The sequence below is a fragment of the Plectropomus leopardus genome, chromosome 2 (genome assembly GCF_026936395.1).
Source record: "Plectropomus leopardus strain MGB_pleo_1.0 chromosome 2, ASM2693639v1, whole genome shotgun sequence".
NCBI classification, from domain to species: Eukaryota; Metazoa; Chordata; class Actinopteri; order Perciformes; family Serranidae; genus Plectropomus; species Plectropomus leopardus.
Window position 1 is genome coordinate 39,077,732 of NC_142177.1, and position 16,941 is coordinate 39,094,672.

The 16,941-nt window shown below is 38.0% G+C and overlaps 1 protein-coding gene across 1 annotated transcript; it reads left to right on the top strand.

The window, feature by feature from the left end:
- The first annotated feature begins 186 nt into the window (after window positions 1-186).
- Window positions 187-14,441, top strand: chmp4ba (charged multivesicular body protein 4Ba). The gene is made up of 5 exons (XM_042510393.2): window positions 187-551; window positions 8,254-8,431; window positions 9,016-9,130; window positions 9,889-10,015; window positions 11,143-14,441. The coding sequence occupies exons 1-5, from the start codon at window positions 374-376 to the stop codon at window positions 11,205-11,207; spliced, it is 663 nt and encodes a 220-aa protein (XP_042366327.1). The 5' UTR covers window positions 187-373; the 3' UTR covers window positions 11,208-14,441.
- Window positions 14,442-16,941: the final 2,500 nt, after the last annotated feature.

A 16,941-nucleotide genomic window follows, 5' to 3' on the forward strand; every position in this document is an offset into this window, starting at 1 on the left:
ACACATCTTATTTCAACCTGTAAAACAAAAAAATAGAAAACACTATATTATAAGTACTTTTCAGTCATGCAGGCCTATGTAAATAATAGTGACCTTAAATTTTGGAAAACTTTGCTCATTTGTGAAATCCCCCTGAACGCACTCACGCGTGAGTCATGTACTCGCGCCGCTGACGTAATGACATCACGAGGCCTTTCTGGAAGAGCGGAAGCGGAGACAAAAACAACAACAGCGGCGGCAGCTCTGCGGCTCGGCGACGGGAGTTAACGAGAAAGGCGACAGAGCAGTTTAACAATTACCTGCCCGGTAACACAAAGTGCCGGCTGCTCGTGTACGGTTAACGCACCCGTTATTGTTTACATTTAACGTCAAAATGTCGATGTTTCGTAAGTTATTCGGCAGCAAGGATGGGAAAGCGCCGACACCCCAGGAGGCTATCCAGAAACTCCGAGAGACCGAGGAGATGTTGACCAAAAAACAGGAATTTCTAGAGAAGAAAATCGAGCAGGAGCTCAGGACGGCGAAGACTTACGGCACGAAAAACAAACGAGGTGAGGAAAAAAGCTCCTGGAGAGGTTTGGCGGATTAATGAGTCAAACCGCCGGTAGTTTGTTAGTTTAGCCGGCGGGCTAACGGCATAGGAGGAACCGGGAAGTTGGCAGAGGACAGACTCCTGTCACCTGAGCACGAGTCTGTCCACACCGCGGTCCACGCTGCCAAATGTCTCCATCGTTAAAGTTGTCTTTTAAGGACAGCACTGTGAGAATACCAATATTGTACTAATGCTGTAATATATAATACTCAAATAAGAGTTATTACCCAGAATCAGATTTACTACCAAGCAGGTTTACATTTGGTGTTTGGTGCATACAATAAACACTCAATAAGGATAAAGTAAAAATAAAACATATAGTAGAGGATTTCTAATTAAAATTGAAACTTAAGTAAATTTGCCTATTTTTCCTTCAAAAATATGGGAAAGGGTATGAGAAACTCAAGAATATGCAAGAGAAAAAGTCAAAAATATAAGTAAATTACATTCAAATTAGTGTGTGTGTGTGTGTGTGTGTGTGTGTGTTTGTGTGGGTGTTTAAAAAAACAACAAACAAGGAAACGTCCTGAAAAACTGCCTAATAATACAAATAGAAATTCTGTAAATGATTTAAAAAATATTATTATGATAGTTATAAATGTAGTTTTTGGACATGTTTTTCCTCAAAAACATGGGGAAAGGTAATGAGAAACTTAAGAATAAGTGGCAAGAAAAAAAATGCAAAAAAAAGTAAAAAACACAAGTAAATTACATCAAAAGTAATGTCAGTCCAAGTTTGTATAATTTGTATAATGTCTATATAATTTTCCTCAAAACTCTCACTTGTTCAGGTTATTATAATTAACTGAAACTAAACTTAAAGAAGTATTTCACTGCGTCAAAGATTGTCTTTTCATGAAATTAGGCTGTCTGTACGGTAGAAAGACACAAATACTTTTGAAATGGGTGCTACATGACCAGAGAAAAATGACTCTGGCAGAAACCCTACAATTACCGAATTGCCCTGTGCCGCTCCAGACCAGTAAACACTCCTGCTGGTGGGTGACGTATTAAGTATGTAGCTGCCGCTGATTACAAATGATTTCTATTTACAGTTAAATTGCGAGCTAAAATGTTTCTGAAGACATACTTGAAAAAAATCTTATTTTATTTTTGATCAGCATGGCTTAGATTTACAGTCTGAGCTCAGTCTTTTCAGCCTCCTTTTTTAACACAGGGAACAGTACAGTGTCCACTTCCTGTTTACAGATCTTTGCATTGCAGCCAAATAGTGCACTGAATATGTTTCTGAGGACATTTTCAGCAAGAAATAGGCAATTCAGTCTCTAAATCTTGGTTTATATTCAGTCTGCTTTGCCATGTTACAGTTTTAACGTGAGTTTGACAGAAAGGTATCTGCCTCTATCTTAATCTGCGTCTATATTCCCTGCATCCATGGTGACGAGTATATGAAAATATGTAAGCAGAATCTGCAGTTCACACGACAACAGCCTTAAGCCCACCAAAGTCATAATTACCCGTGGGAAATTGGGAAATTTTGATAATACTTGAGTTGCCGAGTTGTGACGTTTGCGGCAGCAGAAACGGCATACAAACAGTGTTCACAATTAATGGTAGAAATTTTTTTTTTTGTTATTTTGTTCCTAGCTGATATCGTTTACTTTTAATTGCAAATTTTAGGATGTAAATCTATTAGCTGTAGCAAGCAAGCAAACTTTGGCCTGTGAAGCACGCCAGGCGGGTATACTAACATTGATAACATTATTTTATTACGCCAGTTGCCAGCTTGATGTGATAAATGCCTAAACATGGTGGGCAAAAGTCAATATTTGGTCAATGGTAAGAAACTTTTTTAATTAATTCACATATTAAACATCAATTTCTGACCACATGTAAAGTGTAATATGGTATCCACTACATCCACTACCCTCATTGTTTTGATACAAACTGGTTAAAAATGGGAAAAGTATCCCTTTAAATTGACTAAAAAAACACAATGCTGATAAATGCTTAGGTTGGCAATTCACAGAAATAACAATTAACAAATACCAGTTACAGTTACAGTTACAGTTTTTACAGTTACCTAAATTCAAAGAATAAAGTAAACTCCCTCACAATTTAGTGTGATTTTGTAGTAAAGAAGGGACATACGTAACATGTCTCATGCTTCCTGTGGAAGTCTTTGTCATGTGAGTTAGTCTTCCTCATTTCTCAGCCATACTTTGGAGCACTTGCTCCAGTCAACCATCGTGCTCCTCGATTTCTGTGGGTTAAAGTAACCAGCAGTGACGACAGAGGTGCAGTAAACAGGACGTCGCTTTCAGGAATTTACAAGCTCATTTAAAAAGCTTTTTTAAAAAATCTGTTTTTTGTTATTTTGGATCTGGATCTAATTCAAATGATTCACAGTAAACACTCTTGAGCCCTGTGGTGGTCTGGATGAGCAGTACAGGATCTTTAAACCGTCTCTTTCTTTGCACACAGATAACTGAGTCAGTGATTGTTATACTGGAGTAGGGCTGGGCGATATGGCTTTAAAATAATATGATGAAATTTTTGATACACAATATATATCTCCATATTTTTAAATCTCCTCCAAAGTACTGTAAACTACTATAATACTAAATTATTAAATGAACTACAGTTACAAATAAAGTAGATAATGTTTTAAAATACTGTTATAATAAGTTTAATAAAATACAGTCATAATGTTAAATACATATAAAGTTTAAAAAAATCCTCTAATGTTAAGGTTAAATTAAATATTGTTATAATTAAATAAATCAAAGTAAAACCCATGGTTATTTATTTTGAAGAAGTATTTCAGGACGGCTTTAAAATATTGTGTCAACAGTATTTGATGTGATTTTTCTGGCCAGAATAATTATGGTGAGAAAATTTGATATGACACACCTGTATTACAAACAGATACCTGGATGTGGTTTCTATGATGCAACCATAAATCCTCTCAAGGACAAACAGCACAACACAAACACTCAGACCACTAAGTGTTAGAGGTGTGAGCTCATTATAACTGCTTTTAAAAGTCTTATTCTTCATTACATCAGCTTCAGACCCTCAAACCTGATTTTCAACATACGCAGTTCGGTTAGCTCTCTTCTTATCAGGGGCTGAATAACAACACACACTATCTATAAATACCTCAAAACAAACAAACCAAACCCACCGTGATAACAGCATCTGAGTGATTGCTCTCTAAAGTTGAACTGCGTGCCAGTTATATAGTTTACTGCTGTACTTCATTTCCCTCTTGCCGGTTGATTTTAATAAGTATTTGACTAGGCCCTCGGCGTTCGGACGCCTATTTAACCCGTTGAAACCTGCGCACATGGGTTTGATTTCTTTGAAATAAAACATGGGTGAAAAGGCAGTGACCAACGTAGTTAAAAATGTCTCATTAATTTCAAGAAATTAGAAAAAGGTGACAAGAAAATGATGTTAAAATTAGTTGGACAAAAAGGGTGGGGGATTGAGAAAATAAAATAAAAAATCTATGTATATATTTACTATAAATTTTTATTAAAAATTACAATTACAATTAAAACTTTTTAAAAGATGTGCACCTTTTTGGCATCATTTTCTTTTTTTTTTGTGCATATTTTTAGATTTTTTTTCTTAGCTTTTTTATGAATTGTGCTGCTAATTTTTGGTCCATATTTTTTTTGTTTTTTGGATGTTTTTTTGGGGGGGGGGTTTGGTAAGTTTCCATGTTTTTGAAGGTTAAAAGGCCCCTTTCTCTAGTTAAAATAACACTAGAATAGCCAGTTATTGGATTCATTTTTCCAGTAACAGTGGGGAAAAAGACTTCATTTATCTTACAATTTTAGTTCATGGAAGCAAAAAAAACTGACTATATGTGTAAATCAGACTTTATGCATAGATATGGTCACTGCTGTAAAACGTCTCTGAGGTTGGAAGCAGTCAGTAGAAAAGAAAAGAAAAACAAAAGATCACAGAATGAAAGTGACCTGAAATTAAAGGGTGTGGTCTGAATGCAGCTCTGCAGCCGAGATAATCTAATAATGATTTGTGTGCTGTTAGGTAATGATATTATCAGTCCAGGGATAGAGCCGGTGCTGATATAATCAGATCAAACTGGAACTGTCAGCTGCTGTCTGGCTCCTGGAGGACCAGATCAACAGCACACAGTGGACTGATAAAGAGTTGTGTGTATGTCGATTGATTGAGGTGACAAAGCAGGATGAAAGCTAAGATTCTTGCTTGTAGCTGTGTATTTGTATTTACTTAAAAACTATCAATATACTAAATAATTTTAGTTACCTTTGCTGCTCAAGAGGGTGACAGCAAGCAGGTAGGGCAGGCAGGACAATATACTCGATACATACCGTTCCCGTGATATGAGACCACATACCGTCTGAGATTTTGAATATCGTCACATCATGATATGAAACTAGTGTTGTCTTTACCTGATTTTAAAGGCGGCAGTGCAGTAAAGTGAAGTAATTCATCTAAACTTATTAGACTGCTCTACTTGTTGTAATACTTGCGTTTGCCCACTTAAGTCATTAAATCCTATAACTGATGATAATCAAAAATCGTATTGTGTTAAGTGGAATTAGTCATCCCTAAAGTCATCCTTCAGCTCCGCTGTCACAAAGAGCGGTTCAAACAATCTTTCCTGTATGCAATAAGACTCTTTAACAGCTCCCCTCTGTGTGGCACGTGAACGCACCATCTGCGCTGGACTCACTTGTGCATCCGACTTCACTTTTGCACACTTATTCGCACATTTTTTTGTTTTTTATTGCTGTTTTTAATATTTTTGGCATTTTGTATGATTGTTTGTTTGTTTTCTGTACATATCTTTGTTATTACTTATTACTTATTACTTATTAATACCTGTTATTCTTATTATTATTGTAATTTTGATATATTTTACTCTAGTGCCTTCCTTTGTAAATATATTTGCATTATTTTGCCTTTTTAACTAGGGATGCAGGACCATTATCAGACCGATAATTCTCGGCCCGATAATGGGACTTATGGCGTCATACCGATAATTTCGATAATACATTTTTTGGCCGATAAATACAACTGATAATAGTAAGCATAAATTGCTTTGATTTCGCCAGTGTTGCCATGGTTTCGCTCCACCAGTACTACACACACTGCATTATGCTGCGTGTCAAACTGCTGCTGCTAGATCAGTCCACAACATGCTGTCTGTCAGCAGCAGCGTTTCCCCCATTGTTGCTTTTTCTTTTTTTAATTTTCCCCACCACTGACGAGATTTTCCGTCAACCGTTATATTTCACTGTAGTGTAGGGGACACCATTAAGGATGTAATAAAACAACATTTCCACTTCCAAAAAGAGAGGACTACTAACTTTTTTGACCCTCTCAGCGGCATTGTTTTAAAAAAACGTAACAGGAGAAACATTTAGCGACAAGGAGGAAATATACTGTCCAGGACGGCCCTTGGCAGAGGAGATATAGGAGGTAGCCAAGAGCGCCACACGCTGGAGGGGCGCCGCTGGTCACACTCAAAAAACAACAACAAAAAAACTGATAATAATTTGCTGCCCAGGTCTGCATTTATGAAGCTTTTGGGGAGATTTAAAATAGTGTGGTATATACTGTGTACCGTGATATGGCCCAAAACTATCAGGATATTATTTCAAAGCCGTCCCGCGCAACCATAGCGGAAAGTATTTTAATATTAAATCCTAAACTTAACTTTGATCTTTATTAAAAGTTATAAAACTTCTATCTCATCTTCTTATCTTGAGTTTAAATTGAAGCTGTAATCCAGACGCACAGTTTATCTCTTGTTGCTTCATCACCTACTTTCCTCCTCAGGTATGACTCAGCTGGTTTAGGGTTGTTGCCGCCCTCCATGAGGTACTTTCCCACATCAGCAGTAAAGGGGACTTCCCTGTGTACTTATTTAGATACTGAAATACTAAATACAGATGATACAGTCAGTGTTAAAAAAGAAAAAGAGAGAGTTGTAAATTTCAGTAATTGTTTAGTTTATTAAATGTCAGAATAAAGTGAAAAGGGCCAATTGTAATTTCCCTTTGATGTCTTGTTTTTTGGACCTTGGACTGGGCCATATGGCTTTAAAATAATATCTCGATATTTTAAGACTTTAACATGATATACGATACATAAGTCTCGATATTTTAAATGTCCTTTAAACTAATGTTAACTGCTAAAATACACAATTATTGAATGAACTGCAGTTACAATAAAGTTAAATCAAGTAGCTGCTGTCATCTAATAAAGTTGAATACACTACCGTTATAATAAAGTTTAATAAAATACTGTTCTAAGGAAGCTAAATAAAGTACTTTTATGGTAAAATTTTAAAAAGTATTTTCTTACAGGCGACTATTTAACTAATTGTTTCAGCACTAACGCTACACTTTTTCATAATCAACCGAAATCAGTCAGAGCTGTTCTTTCTCTCCAGCCAGTTCAACATCAATCCAAATATTTATTGTATTTTAATTTTGGATGACCAGACCTCTGTGACCTTGATGAGATTCGGATCTTGTTCAGGAGAGCGATAGTGAGGGGACAAACCCAAAACACACGACCGAAGCATATTGCAGGCAGAGATTTGGCTCAGACAGGATTTTATCAGATTAGTCCATTAGGACCATCGCTGTCATTTAAACACGCAAACATTTCACTGCAGCTCGTCTCACAGCAGCGCAGCTCCTTCTGCTCCGAATTTGTCTTTAAACACGCACAAAAGCCCTTTTTTAATCAGAGATCTAGCTATATCATTTAGCTCCAGTGTCCAATCTAAAGAGGCATAACAGGCGTGACATTTCACACCTGAGCGACAGCCTTTAGCGCGACATGTTATATATGTATCTGCAGCACGTTCTAAACAACAATGACATTAACACATCAACCACAAGGACTTTACCTTCTCTTTTATTTGACAGCTGATCTCATCCTCTGCTCCGAGTGTAAGGAGCTCCCAAATCTCATTGTTATCCCAGTTTACGTTTACTGCTGCTTTTCTTCTTCTCTGTAATAGCTGCTAACTGCTATCAACTGCTTTTTAAATCTCCCGCGTTGGGTCACACACATAAAACATGTCGTCAAAACCTTATACTTGTGCAGCCTACTGTCACGTCTTTCCGCTTTTACGTTTTACACAGACCTCATTTCGGGGCTGTTAGTGCCTCCGTTCCCGGGTCAGAGGCGAGACCACTCTGTCCCCCTTCCTGCGATTGGACGTTACATAGAGAACAGCGAGGTGGTTGAGCGGTGTGATATTCCCACCTTGAAGAGGCAGTGTAAATGTTGCTAATGTAAACGGGGCTAAAGCAAGCTGCTGCTGCTGCATTGTCAAAAAATACCAAAGGTCTGCTGGTTGTGACTTTATGTTGTGGTCGTGCTGTGACTTGTTGCGTCTCTATCACACTTATTATGTCCACTGGAGCACCATGTCTCCACACAGATAGGATTTGCCTTTTTTGCTTAATTATTGCTTCTGTTATGTGTCTTTTGGTCTCATGTTTTACATTTTAAAGACTAATTTACCTCTAAAAGAAAAGGCTTCCTAACATTCCTTATCAACATCTGCTGGTTTGTTTTTATAGTCAGAACATCAACAGGAATTTAAGTCTACATTTACTTCAATAAGGAGCTCAATCTGTCTCCTAACTCTGTGTCACCCTCTCACTTTTTCTGTCCAGCGGCTCTGCAGGCCTTGAAAAGGAAGAAGCGTTATGAGAAGCAGCTGGATCAGATCGACGGGACGTTGTCCACCATTGAGTTCCAGAGGGAGGCGCTAGAGAACGCAAACACCAACACAGAAGTGCTCAAGAACATGGGCGTCGCTGCCAAGGCAATGCGCGCTGCACACCAAGACATGTAAGAGGCAGTTAGAAACAAGTTGGGTTTTTGTCATTACTGAGGCAGTTGTATTTTTTTAACAAAATTTTATGATCAGCTGGTTTTGTTGTTCTTTGGGATGGTAAAAAAAACTTTTAACTGTTGTGTATTGTAACTGTTCTTTTTACATTTTTAAATTGATTTTTTTATTGCCTTAATCAGAATAATTATAATGCAGTGGTGGAGAGAAGTTGCAGCTTTTATTTTGCTACTCTACAAATAACATGATCAAATCCGTTTCAAGAAAAACAAAGTGAGAAAGAAGAAAATGGTTCAAGGACACAGACCTTTAGATGTGTACGATTGTATGATTTGACTTTTTTCCTATAGTCTTGTGTTAAAAAAGTAAACAAAAATTGCAATAAATCTTAATATCACAAGACTTAAAAAGCACAATACATATCGAGTCTCCGTGCACGTATTGTGACAATGTTTAATCGGAAGTTTGGCATATTGTTCCAGCCCGAGTTAAGTGCCCCGAGGATGTAAATGTCACAAATATTGAGATGTTTGCATTTATGTGTCCCTTTTCATGTCTCTCTTTGTGTCCTTGTGTTTCACAGGAACATTGACCAAGTAGACGACCTGATGGCTGACATCACAGAACAACAGGAAGTGGCTCAGGAAATCTCAGATGTAATTTCCAGACCGATAGGTTTTGGCGAAGAATACGACGAGGTAAGAGCATACACCAGAACCATTTCTGTAAATCAGGAACTTTACCTGAATTTCAACCAGAGGAGCCGGATTCAGATTTATCTGTCACAGTTCTGACCGGACGACATGAAGTCCCTTCTTTGCGCCACCTTTGAATTTTTACACAGAACCAAGCAACAGCGGTATCATCCCGTTGTAGTGTGTGATTTTAGATAGCATGCAGGCATCGCGGAATAAAAGGAGGTGTGACAGGTGAGATGTTCAACAGCGTCTGCCTCTAGTGACATAAAACATATGCGTCTGCAAGGCGTTATAAACAATAAAAATGGCGTTACGTGTCAAAAACAATAATTTACCGTCACTGTTATATGGCGGCTGATCACATCCTCTGCTCGGAGGTTAAGGAGCTCCTGAATCTTATTGTTTTCCCAAATTTTGAACATTTATGCCCACTGTTCTTTCCTTTGAGTTAGCCAGTAACTGCTGTCAGCTGCTTTTGAATTATCACACGTTGGGTCGTAAGCATAACACGACGTTAAAACGTCACACCCATCCCGCCCACAGTCCCGTCCTCTTGGCTGTCCTGTTTATACAGAGACAGTTTCAGGACAGTTTCGGTTCAAAGGTGAGACAACTCTTCCTCCCCATTCCACGATTGTACCTTTTGTAGAGAACAATGAGGCGGAAATATACAAATGGTAAATTTAGGGGTGAATTATAATTCTGTGCTGTGTCTGCACAACCCTGGTTGCTTAATGTGTGTGTTTGTGTGTGTTCAGGATGAGCTTATGGCCGAGCTCGAGGATCTGGAACAGGAAGAGCTGGATAAAAATCTGCTGGAAATCGAAGGAACAGAAGACGTCCCTCTACCCAGCGTACCATCTACATCACTTCCAGCCAGACCAGGTATTGTATGTCACTAAAACTCGGGCTGGGCGATATAGCTTTAAAATAATATTGTGATATTTTAAGTTTAGATTAAGAAACACGATACATATCTTGATATTTTAAATGTCCTTTAAACTAATCTTAACAACTAAAATACAAAACTGCTGAATGAAGTGCAGTTACAATAAAGTTAAAGTAGCTACTGTCATGTGATAAAGTTGAATACACTAATGTCATAATAACATTTAATAATGTAAGGGAGCTAAATGTACTATTATTATACATTTTCATATGGTATTGCTATAATTAAATAAATCAAAGCGAGACCCATGGTGCTTTTATTTTGAATGACCTGACTCGTCTCAGCCTGGAAGTGTCGATGTTTTTGATGTGGACTTGAAGCTCCCGGTCAGCAGTTTAATGTTAGCATTAGCAGACAGCTTAACAGATGCCGTGATGCCTTTAACCGTTTATTCATTTTTTATTTACATTTTCACTTGACTTTATAAAAAATGTTGCTGGAAACTTGCTTTATATAATGTTGAACGTTTCAGTTTTGATTAAACATTCGCTAAAGGCATTTAAACAAAGTTTTGTGCTGCAGTTCGTTATATTCCAAATTCTAAATATTGACAGAGAGATTTTCATTTTTATTGTAAATGCAAAGCGGTTCCAAATATCAGATATCAGTCTCATTAACGTCTAATTATCGGCATCAGTATCGGCCCTGAAAGAATGATATCGGTCGACCCCAAGTCAGCTGGAAACAAACAGTTCATATATTATATATATTTGTAAATCATAGGGGTGCTCAGTGGGCGCTAACTGCGACTAAATAAACATGGTCTGGAGCTCTGCAAAAACCCTGCTTTGTGTGTGTGTCTGTTAGATGTGGAGAGTTGTAGGAGAGAGAGAAACGTCAGTGGCTTATAAAAACAATGTGACAATTTATACTCGTGATTATGAAGTTTGTGATTTAGTTGTATTGCACGTGGAACAAGCCACGATACATCGAGTATATTTGATATATCGCCCACACTGGATTTAATTTACACACAAACACCATGATACCATGAACATCACAAAAATCTTGACAATAACAGCGTTAACTGTCCTGCTTTATTTTGTGCTTACTCCTTTTTTAGCCAAGAAGAAGGAGGAAGAGGACGAGGACGACATGGCGGACCTGGAGGCCTGGGCGGCTAACTAAGCTAGCTTGCCCTGCTAGCTAGCTAGTGCCCCTCTCCTGTCTGTCTCTGTGCTACAAGCTGCTACCAGACATCTGGGAGAGAGACAGGGACTCTGGGCTGCTGGCATGCTGCTCTGTCTTAGAGCCAGCGTTCCCAATATCTAACCATACCCCAACCCCAAAGTATGCACCTGTGCACATATTCACTGACTTCAAATGAACCCAGGTTTTCTCCTCTGATTAATGTCACGGTACGATTCTCTTCACTCCAGCTGTATCTGTTTCTAAAGGGCATAGAGTCTGGAAATCAAATGTCACGCCCTAACAGCCTGCGGTGATGTACCTGAACGCCGCTCATAGGGCAGGAGGGCGCAAGTGCATACTTCCAGGGGCGGGTGTGTGTGGAGGAGGAGGACGAGGCTCGATTCTGGGAGGAGTGTGAGGAATAAAGAAATGTGTGGGGAAAAAAGGCAAAACCAGAAGGACGACATGACTCAGCCATTTTTCTGCTTCCTGCGTTGTCATCTCTCTGCTCTTCTACAATGATGATGACAACTCATTGTCTTCGCCGTTTCTGCTAAATCAGCAGCAGAAAAAAATCTATGAATGATGAAAATGTGGGACTTTCTCACTGAAATATCGCTGTCAAACTACCAATGAGATTACAGCTGTGAAAGCATCTCTCAAGACGAGGATCCAGGGTTTGATCCCTCTGTTGTCCGCGGGCAACTTCTAGATCACTCTTTAGGCAATCTTGGCTAATCGGTTAACTGTGAAACCTGAAACTACATCACTTTTTAAGTATTTAATCCTTTGAAACCTGAGCAAATGGGTGCAATTTTTTTCCCAAAATATGTAGAAAAAAGGCAATGAGAAACGTAGTAAGAAATGTTCCCCAAATTGCAAGAAATTAGTAGATTTAGAAGATTTAATTTAATTTAAAACAAGGGGAAAACAGAAAAAAGCTAGGGTAAACTATATTTATAATAATCATAGTAAAATATTTGATATTAGGTAACAGAATTATTATAGTTTTTTAAGCACTTTCCCAGCTAATTATTTTGTTTTGTTTATTAAACTTTTTTAAACTAATTTTCAGGTGATTTTCTTGTAGTTTTTACTAATTTCTTGCTTATTTTTAGGTCATTTCTTTTTCATTGCTTTTTGCCTTCTTCCCATGTTTGTGAAATAATCAAGCCATTCTCGTGTTTCAAAGGGTTACATTCCTAAAATGTCATATTAGAGGGAAAAAAGAGCATTGTTATTATTGTTTTTTTGTTTTTTTCTATTAGTGGACTTTACAGTGGCACCGGTGCCTGGTTTTAATGAATGCTGTCTGTCAGGTTTCTGTTAAGGACATGAATACTAAAACCTTTAAAGCTTATCTAAAGCTTTACTGCTGCATTTCTCAGATCTTTACACAGACATGACTCCGCCGGGAATAGCGGTCCCTTAAAGAATTTGACTAATGAAACATTTAACACCCAGACATGACAAGAGATGTGGACTTAACTACTGTGACATAATTCATTTTTGGACAATGGAGGAGCTGTGAAGGAGTGAGGGGTTGATCTGACTGAGAGGCCGAGGACATTATTGGCAGAAAGCCTCTCACTCAGTCGTCTCCGCCCTTAAGTCATGATATTAAAAGTAAAGCTGTGAAAACATCCAACCACCGTACAGTTGTCATGAATGTTGAAATTAGCTATAAAGACCAAAACATTTTTTTGTACCAGGCTGCAAACATGTTTATTTGTTATGTAAAGTTGGACATTTTCACATGGAGGTCTATGGAGCCAGCCTGAAGTGGACCGTGGAGGAACTGTGGATTTTGGCATTTCTGCGTTGGCTTCATTTTTCAGCCGCGGAGGTTGTCGTTTGATAATACCACAGCCTGGGGATCTCTTAATTTTTCTGGCTTGTGACCAAGCAGCAACCTCCAACACTGAAAAATGAAGCCAATGCAGAAGTGCCAAAAACAGTTCCTCTAATGTCCACTTGAGGCTGGTTCCAAAACAAAGTAAGTCCTCATAGACCACCATGTTAAAATGCCCAAATTTACAGCAGAAATAAACATGTTTACAGCCTGGTACAGGAAACAGTTTTGGTCTCTGTAGCTAATTTCAGCATTCACGACAACTTTATGGATTTTAAGTTGTCTAATTTTTATGACTCACCGTTTTACATTTTATAAGTCTTTAAGTTATGCATATTTAAGGGCGTGGCTGCTTTAAGTGACAAGGTTTGTATGAGGCGTCACCACTATGAGTCAGATCTACCCCTCACTCTTCCACAGCTCCAGCCTCTCGTCTAAACATCGTCACTTCCAGCTCCGGAAATCCAAAATAATGATGGCAAAAAAAAAAAGCCAAACTTAAGGCTTCAAACGGGAGTCCACAGAACAGTGTGTGACATGATAGCTACCATTATTGTTTTTATACAGTCTATGCTTGTGACTCTTAAAACACGCTGTGGACCTCTAATTTAGCTTTTAAGTGTGCCAGACTCTAAAGCCAGTTTGATTTAGTGGCAAATGACTGCAGTTGACACAAGTTTTTATCGCCTCTAATTGGCATTGATTGGAACGCAAAACTTGGGTAAATGCGGACATTTCAGCCCCTTAACCGGCGCGATGCAATGACGTGGCGTCACTAATTACCCTCCATGTCCTTCTAAGCTGCGTTCAAACGCCGATCCAAATACGTCTGCACCAAGTTTGAAAGGGGGACTTTATAGGTAAGAGATAGATAACTAGAAGAAACCACTGAAACGTTTTCAAAGACCCCTGATCCTGCTGCTGTCTGCTGTTTACCTGTTCTCCTGTCTGTCCGTGAAGTCACACGGACACACCAACAAGACATCGCACACAGACACCCCAGCTGACAGAAAGGCCAACTCACTCTCCAGCAGTAAAGTGACACTGGGAATACATCCAGTCGCTCAGATTCAGCGGGTTTACGCATGTTTAAAAAATCTTGCGTGCACCTGCTAATTGCAGGGATAATAAAGGTATAACAGTGATGTACTCTGAGAAAATCCTACATTTGTTGAATTTAAGGATAATGTGTGCGTGTGTGTGTGTGTGTGTGTGTGTGTGTGTGTGTGTGTGTGTGTGTGTGTGTGTTGTTTTTCAGCCTTTTGACACAGTGACCTCTTGTGAATATTAAGTCAAATTGAGATGGTGAGCTGGAACTTTTTTTCATTTGCTCTTGACTCGCCTGGAGTGCAAAACTGAATTAAACACTGAGAGACGAACATGTTGGTCTTCATGATAAAACTTCTGCTCACTGCTCCGTTACTTCCAGCTGTAGCTACACTTCCTCCTCCTGTCAGCAGATATCCTTATGCGTGGACGGACTGAAGTCGATCCACAATCAAACAGATGAACGGGTTATTCACATACATGTAAACGCACTCATCACATGTCAAACTTTAAATGTGAAGTAATACAAAGCTAGTAAAAAGATGTTTTGTATTTTAATTTTCATTAATTAAGATATATTCCTCAGAGTTCATAATCTGACTGTTACTCAGAGCTGTTATTATACACTGAGCGGAGGTGAGGTGGAATTATGCAGCTGAAGAGTCATCATGACCTTTTACACCTTTAAGAAGATCCACATGTTTACACATAGTTATGGATGTTATCTGTCTGTCTCAAGTGCGGCACAGAAATGCTGCTTTTCTCACCTTTTCACCACATTATCTCAACTGGGTGAGTGAAGGTTAAACATTGGCGCCTGATGTAAACTCAAAAACCTAAATACAGGAATGATTTTTATGTCAGTGTGTGCAGATTTACTATTATTTACACTGCTGATGTTAATTTAATGCTACCATATATTTGCACCAGCAGCTTTATTATTGACTGCATTCATAATCTACTTAATAATAATAATAATAATAATAATAATAATAATAATAATAAAGTTATAAAGGGAACAAAAATAATCATATTTTTGGGAAAAAACATAATCCTTGTGAATTAAATACTGTTAAATCAGAATTAATTATTGATGTTATTTGGCGATAGTTTTATTTAACTTACTGTGCAGACCCGAGTAGAGCTCCTTCCAGCCTCTGAGTGTTAAAACTGATTTAAACTCAAACCTGCGAGACTTAAGACAGATAAGGTAACAGCCTGCTGTGATCCCCAGTGAGACCACTTGAAACATGCTCTTAAATTAGCTGTAGTGTAGTGTTTCTACCAGGGGGCTCGGTTTAACCCCTTCACTCCCTGTATTTAGAGTTACTACATTTTTTAGCCATAAATAGATTTTTTTTAGGACAAATTCTGCTTCATGGATATGTCATTAACCAGCATGTTAATACTGTACATATTCTAGAATATTTTCTAGAATATGATCTGCCTCAGGCTGCTTATCAATTTGTCCTGTCTTATACGACTGTCCTCTCTGACCAAACTACAGTGAAACAGGAGAACTGGAAAAGCAAGAAAATGTGTCTTTTTTAATATTATATTAGTTATTTATATTGTTACATTAATTTTCAGCTTCATTGCATTGGTATTTTTTTTCATTTGGGTTGAGATTTATATTTTATTCTGTGCATGTCAAAATAGATAAATAATAAAAAGCACAGTACATACATTCAAATGTTTACTTGAGTAAAAATGGAACAACAAAATTACTAGATGCCTTTTCGAGTGAAACAACTGTGATTTGTATGCAATATTTTATCTCTACAAACAATTCTACTTGGTTTAAACTGTTAACACTGCATCATATTTCAGCAGTGTTTTTGTGAATTTCAAGTCAGTGTAGTACAGTCAGAAATGCAGTATTTCCCTCTGAAAATTACTCACACAATGTGCTGACCATACTTTCCGCCTCTGCATTACTTTGACTTTTTTAATGGTTTAAGTGCCCCAGTATCCAAATGTAAAGTTAGTGCATATCGTTAAAAACAAAAACCCACATCAGCTTATTCTGAATCACAATATTAAAATTACATGTTGTTGTGAAAGTCTGTGTGTGAGGACCTTTACCCTCAGTGACACTGAGACAAGGTCCAGTATGGAGAAAATACAGGAGCAAAGGCCAAGGCTGGGGTTAGTTAAGATTGAGCAACTTCTATTATTAGCGTGCACACACACACACACACACACACACACACACACACACACAGACGCATGTACGCGAGCGCACACACAGTTTACTACCTTTTTATTGTTGCATTCTTTTCTATATTGTTGCATTTTGTGTATGACAGGCGCTATGCAAATAAGGTTTATATTTAATTTTATTACATTATTATCACATATACTTTATTATTGTTATTACATGTACATATCCAAATGCTATTTAAACACCTTTCAATCAATCAGTCAAATTTTAAACATTTTTCATCGTTGTTTATAACTCGGCTGATGATTGTCGACAAACTTCACAACAGAGTTCTCTTATTGTTCTTTTGCTGCTTATCGAGTACCTCATAGCTGCTGCAACAATGAAAATTTCCCCTGTGGGACTAATAAAGGATTATCTTATCTTTCTGTTGGGGGTTGCAGTTGAGGGTTACAGTTGTGTGTGTACCACATAAACAGGAGGGGACTGAGCACACGGCCCTGGGGTGCTCCAGTGTTTCAACTGGATTTGTATTTTTCCGTTTCCCAAGTCAAGAAACATACTTGGCTGCATAACTGGAACTTTTTTTCATTCTGGTTTGGCTGAAATACAGTAAGCAGGTTTCTATTAACCCTGAAATTGCACAAATTGAAATGCAAAAATAAAAT

Excerpts from the sequence above, each read along its gene's own strand:
- chmp4ba (XM_042510393.2), top strand. The coding sequence starts at position 374 with ATGTCGATGTTTCGTAAGTTATTCGGCAGCAAGGATGGGAAAGCGCCG. Across the intron at positions 8,432-9,015 it reads CGCGCTGCACACCAAGACAT|GAACATTGACCAAGTAGACG; the intron begins GTAAGAGGCAGT and ends TGTGTTTCACAG. Across the intron at positions 9,131-9,888 it reads TTGGCGAAGAATACGACGAG|GATGAGCTTATGGCCGAGCT; the intron begins GTAAGAGCATAC and ends GTGTGTGTTCAG.